General features: G+C 45.3%; 3 protein-coding genes across 3 annotated transcripts; 1 reads left to right on the forward strand and 2 right to left on the reverse strand.

Annotated features, from left to right (window-relative positions):
* Positions 1–1,492, forward strand: LOC6537563. Its single transcript, XM_002098073.3, has 3 exons — positions 1–182; positions 246–575; positions 1,040–1,492. Exons 1-3 carry the CDS (start codon positions 114–116, stop codon positions 1,385–1,387), a joined length of 747 nt encoding a protein of 248 aa, XP_002098109.2. The 5' UTR covers positions 1–113; the 3' UTR covers positions 1,388–1,492.
* LOC6537564 lies at positions 1,468–2,804 on the reverse strand. Its single transcript, XM_002098074.4, has 2 exons — positions 2,709–2,804; positions 1,468–2,276 (listed from the first exon to the last, which is right to left on the reverse strand). Exons 1-2 carry the CDS (start codon positions 2,757–2,759, stop codon positions 1,587–1,589), a joined length of 741 nt encoding a protein of 246 aa, XP_002098110.1. The 5' UTR covers positions 2,760–2,804; the 3' UTR covers positions 1,468–1,586.
* A 460-nt stretch (positions 2,805–3,264) lies between these two features.
* LOC6537565 (general odorant-binding protein 99a) lies at positions 3,265–3,934 on the reverse strand. The gene is made up of 2 exons (XM_002098075.3): positions 3,782–3,934; positions 3,265–3,718 (listed from the first exon to the last, which is right to left on the reverse strand). The coding sequence occupies exons 1-2, from the start codon at positions 3,836–3,838 to the stop codon at positions 3,338–3,340; spliced, it is 438 nt and encodes a 145-aa protein (XP_002098111.1). The 5' UTR covers positions 3,839–3,934; the 3' UTR covers positions 3,265–3,337.
* Positions 3,935–4,435: the final 501 nt, after the last annotated feature.

A 4,435-nucleotide genomic window follows, 5' to 3' on the forward strand; every position in this document is an offset into this window, starting at 1 on the left:
GTTGCCATATTTTCTTTAAGTGTGCAATGTCTAATAGCAGCGAGGTGATAGATGATTTTTGCTGAAGCTTCAGTATTTAATCAAGCAAAGAACGTGAAGGAAACTACTAGAAAATGAAGAATTGTTTAGCAATGCAGATGAGAAGTGGAATATTAATAGCCTTGTGCCTATGCATTTCATTGGTGAGTAAAAAAAAATTCATTTGAAAAGTTTTGAAAAGTATTTCAATATAAAATACTAAACAGAATAATAGCCTGGCCCTACTGGAGCACGAAGGCGAGATCATCAACAGCTGCATCCAAAACTATGGCGGACTTACTGCGGAAAACGCCGAGCGTCTAGAACGATTCAAGGAATGGTCGGACAGCTACGAGGAAATCCCCTGCTTCACGCAGTGCTATTTGTCTGGGATGTTCGACTTTTACAATAACATAACGGGGTTCGATAAAGCCCGAATTGTGGCAGTCTTTGGAAGCCCCGTCTACGAAGCCTGCCGAAGGAAATTAGAACTGCCTCCCGAATTAGTCGCGAGCAGCTGCAAACATGCCTACGAGGGCTTCCACTGCATCACAAACGTGAGTAGATTTTCACTAATCTCCAATGGTGGTGTAAGAAGATGCCTACTAACTCAAGTATTTCAAACCTTAGTTGTCGAATGCTTATTATATATTAATGCTTCCATTGGAACATCATTCCGAAGCTTGTATCGCAGTAAAAAAGACATTTCCATCCCAGCAAGCTAGTCTTTTGCAAAACTGCTATGTACTTACGTTGGAATGGCACAGATCAGATATATAATCCAGCTCCTATACAAATAATTAATGTAAATTTATTCTACTCCGGAATTTCATATTAATCTCTTTAAGAGTAACAAGACCTATAGCCTTATCAACGGTTGTTCGTTGCTTTTGATCATATTTTGGAGTACAGCAATTTTCAAATATTTTAAAATCAAAAAGAAATTGAAGAATCAAAAAAATCTAAACGGTTATAAGGTTTATCAAAGTTTTGAAACCTAAATATTATTGATACATTACAGATGGAAAACCACCCGTTCACGATTATCGACAACATGCCAAATATCTCGCAGTCGGCGAAGAACTCAATGAAGGACTGCCTGCAGGATGTCCACCAGGACGAGTGGAAGAGCTTCGCAGTCTTCGCCGACTATCCTGTCAATGAACCGATTCCGTGCTTCACCCGGTGCTTTGTGGACAAGTTGCATATCTTTGAGGAGAAAACGCGACTGTGGAAACTGGAGGCCATGAAACAAAACCTGGGCATTCCGGCCAAAGGAGCTCGCATAAGGACCTGTCATCGTCAGCGTGGCAAGGACCGATGTGCCACATATTACAAACAGTTCACCTGCTACGCGATGGCCGTCTAGGCAACTAGGCAACTTTCCAAAGCAACTGTCATTATGAAGAAAAATGTAAAACTTATTAAATATTAATTCAATGGTAGAAGTATGCTTCCATTTGTCTAGATAATATTTCTGCATTTTGATATTTAGTTGTAGATCTTACATAGTGCTTATTCATTTTTGGCATTGACAAGTATCCCATAAGTTTAATACTACCGACGTCTTACGACTGCTCCCTGTTGTCCTCCACCAGCTTATTCCCATTTACTCGCTCCCAGCACTTGTACTCTTGGTACATCCACGAGCACTTGTTTGCCGCCTTCTGCCGCTGTGTCCCACTTAGTCGACAGCCACTGTAGTCCGAGCCAAAAGACTCATCCTCATTTCCGGAAGGTCCGAATGCCTGCTTCCAGTTTTCCAGCCGCCAGTTTCCCTCGCGATCGTAGAAGCCCATGGCATCCGCAAAGCACTGGAAGAGGCAAGGAATGGGTTCCTTCGACTTGAGCTTACTGTACTGCAGCAGCTCCACATTGGTGGCGTTCAGCTGGCGGGAGCACTGCAGCAGGGTGCTCAGGCTGGTGCCCGCATGCATCTCGGCCTGCTTCAGGCACCTGAGTCCCCGGTAAGCGAAGCTACAGCCGTCGGTTCCCATCCGGCGCAGCTCGAATCTGCAGTAGTTATAGACATCGGCGCCCAGGTCCTCGGTCACTTTCTTGAGCATCCACTTGTTGGCCTCGACGTCGAACCAGCCCTTTTCCCTGGCCAAGCAGCGCATCAGGCAAGGCAGCTCCTCCTGCCTCCACGACGAGTACCGCTCCAGCTTCCGAAGATCGGCAGCGATGGTCTCCGGCGAACTCAGCTCCCGCATGCACTTTTCCAGCGTCTGGGCATCACCAGAAAGGTCAGCTAGTGCCTGCAAAGTACGGGCTACTTTAGTTTGTTGGCTGAAACGCACAAATCTCCCTTTTAGACAGATTTTTAACTGCTTATATTACTGTGACATCCAAATACTAGCTATCTCAGATAGGGAAGCTGTGCTAATTTGACAATCTTTTAATAAAGATTTCAGTGGCGTACTAACAAAGTCATGAATTGATAAGAGTGTTTGACTCAATAATGTCGAGTTTATTATTTTTAATTCTGTTTATATAAATATTGTTTTGTACTTATTATTTCGGTATTATTATTTCTTAAAGTTTTATTTAATACTTCCACTTTCTTATATAGAGTTTATTGCTTTGTGGGGTGTGCTTATACTAGGTATACAGCAGCATAAAAGGGATTCTGACTAAAAATTTGAAAATCGCGGGGCTTTTTGTTTTTTTTGCGTCCTGTGCTGTCTCACCTGACTGCAGATGAGGAACAGGCTGACCAGAACTGTCCGCGGGGAACCCATCTTACTGTGGGCAATGCACAAACTGAACTGGCATCGAAAACATCCGCCCGGATGGAGTCAATGATTAGCCGCCGACGATGCAGCGAAGTGGAGGTTATCAGCGAGTCGAGATTACGTCGGCGGGTCAACGAATGCCAGTTCATCCGCCGGAGAGTGGCTGTGGATTTGGATGTGGATGTGGATGCACTCAACAGAGTAGCGCAATAGCGCGTGGCCCGATCGCCTTGGTCTAGGTCAGTTCTACTCACTTGCCATGTGTACGTACTATACTGGACATACATGAGTAGTTGGACTTCGATTTTAGAAAGCTTAGAAGTTAAACAGCCGCCATTGATTATCGTCACACTTGAAACAATGTTAATTGAACAGAAGTTACCTTGTTCCTGAAAATATAATTGCATATGTCATAAAGAAACAACTTACAAGCATATTTTCCATGGCGGAAAAGTTATATTTTTAAGAATTATTACTACCATGGCATCTCAATAAGTAAAAAAATAAAAAATATATCTGAAAACTAAAAATGTTTATTTCTACATTATGCTGTGAGCTGTACAGTGTATTATATCACATGCAGGTCAGGCGAAGACCTTGCGCACCACATGGCGGTTGATGGGCAGCCAGCAGGAGAAGACGCGGTTGGCCCAGGTGCAGACATCCGACTCGGCCTCGTTGTGATCGATGCACTTCTCCAGGCCGTGCCGGACCGTGGCCACGTCCCCGAAGTTCCTATAGGTGAACTGCTTGATCATGGCCCGCTCGTTGAAGCCCTTCTTCTCCGAAAACAGCTCGAGCTTCTCCAGGAAGCACTTGACGAAGCAGCTGGTGCGTAGGTGGTCGGGAAACTCGTAGTTCAGGTACTTTTCGTAGATTTCGTCCGGCACGTAGAACTCCTCACGGCATTCCTCTAAAGCCTTCTTGGCGTCGGCGGGGGTCTTCACCTGGAACTTGGCCGCAGTCTGCAAAGCAAGGAGTGGATAAGGAGTCATCTCCATCAGCAAGGGCAACCACTGGGCACTCACCTGGGCCACCAGCAACGTGGCAACGGCTGCGATCAGCAGGAGGAATTGGGACTGCATTTCTGGCTCAGACGAGGGCTCAAGTGCGAATGTGCCGATGGGTTAGCGACTAAGTCGCGCCAAGATTTTCCATTAACTTATATGCTCTCGCCACGCACGAATTTCTCGGACCAGATTGTGGACCGAAGTTGGAAACAGTACGAGTATTACTGAGTAAACTGTCTCACCGAAGTTGAATTTGCCTAAATAAGATGTTGGCAAAACAAGAAATGCTTGAAAACTTACTAGAATAACCATCTTAAAACTTAAGTTAGTTATAAAAATTCTAAAGTTTATGATTTGGTATTAGTATTGACTGCTAAGATTTCCTCTTAGCCATGCAAACTTGGGCTTATATCGAGCAGTCGCTATACGCAAAGTTCACTGTGCTAGCACACCAAACCCGTTGCTGAGTGGTTCGCAGTGGTCGGTGGTGTGTGGTGTGTGGTGTTGGGTGTGTGGTGTGTGGTGTATGGTGTGTGGTGTGAATGGTGGTGTGGCACCCTTGCGTCAGTTGCTCTCAAAAACGAAGCAGATCGCCGGAGCTGGGTTAACTGGGGCAGTCGCAGGCGCAGAGGTGGAGCGGAGGGAAACTGGCAAAGCAAACTGGTTTACCTG

Source organism: Drosophila yakuba, chromosome 3R, assembly GCF_016746365.2.
Source record: "Drosophila yakuba strain Tai18E2 chromosome 3R, Prin_Dyak_Tai18E2_2.1, whole genome shotgun sequence".
Classification (NCBI taxonomy): Eukaryota; Metazoa; Arthropoda; class Insecta; order Diptera; family Drosophilidae; genus Drosophila; species Drosophila yakuba.

Coding starts and splice junctions, on each gene's coding strand:
- LOC6537563 (XM_002098073.3), top strand. CDS start 114: ATGAAGAATTGTTTAGCAATGCAGATGAGAAGTGGAATATTAATAGCC. Junction 183..245: donor TGTGCCTATGCATTTCATTG/GTGAGTAAAAAA, acceptor AATACTAAACAG/AATAATAGCCTGGCCCTACT. Junction 576..1,039: donor GCTTCCACTGCATCACAAAC/GTGAGTAGATTT, acceptor GATACATTACAG/ATGGAAAACCACCCGTTCAC.
- LOC6537564 (XM_002098074.4), bottom strand. CDS start 2,759: ATGGGTTCCCCGCGGACAGTTCTGGTCAGCCTGTTCCTCATCTGCAGT. Junction 2,277..2,708: donor TGTTCCTCATCTGCAGTCAG/GTGAGACAGCAC, acceptor CGTACTTTGCAG/GCACTAGCTGACCTTTCTGG.
- LOC6537565 (XM_002098075.3), bottom strand. CDS start 3,838: ATGCAGTCCCAATTCCTCCTGCTGATCGCAGCCGTTGCCACGTTGCTG. Junction 3,719..3,781: donor CCACGTTGCTGGTGGCCCAG/GTGAGTGCCCAG, acceptor CTTGCTTTGCAG/ACTGCGGCCAAGTTCCAGGT.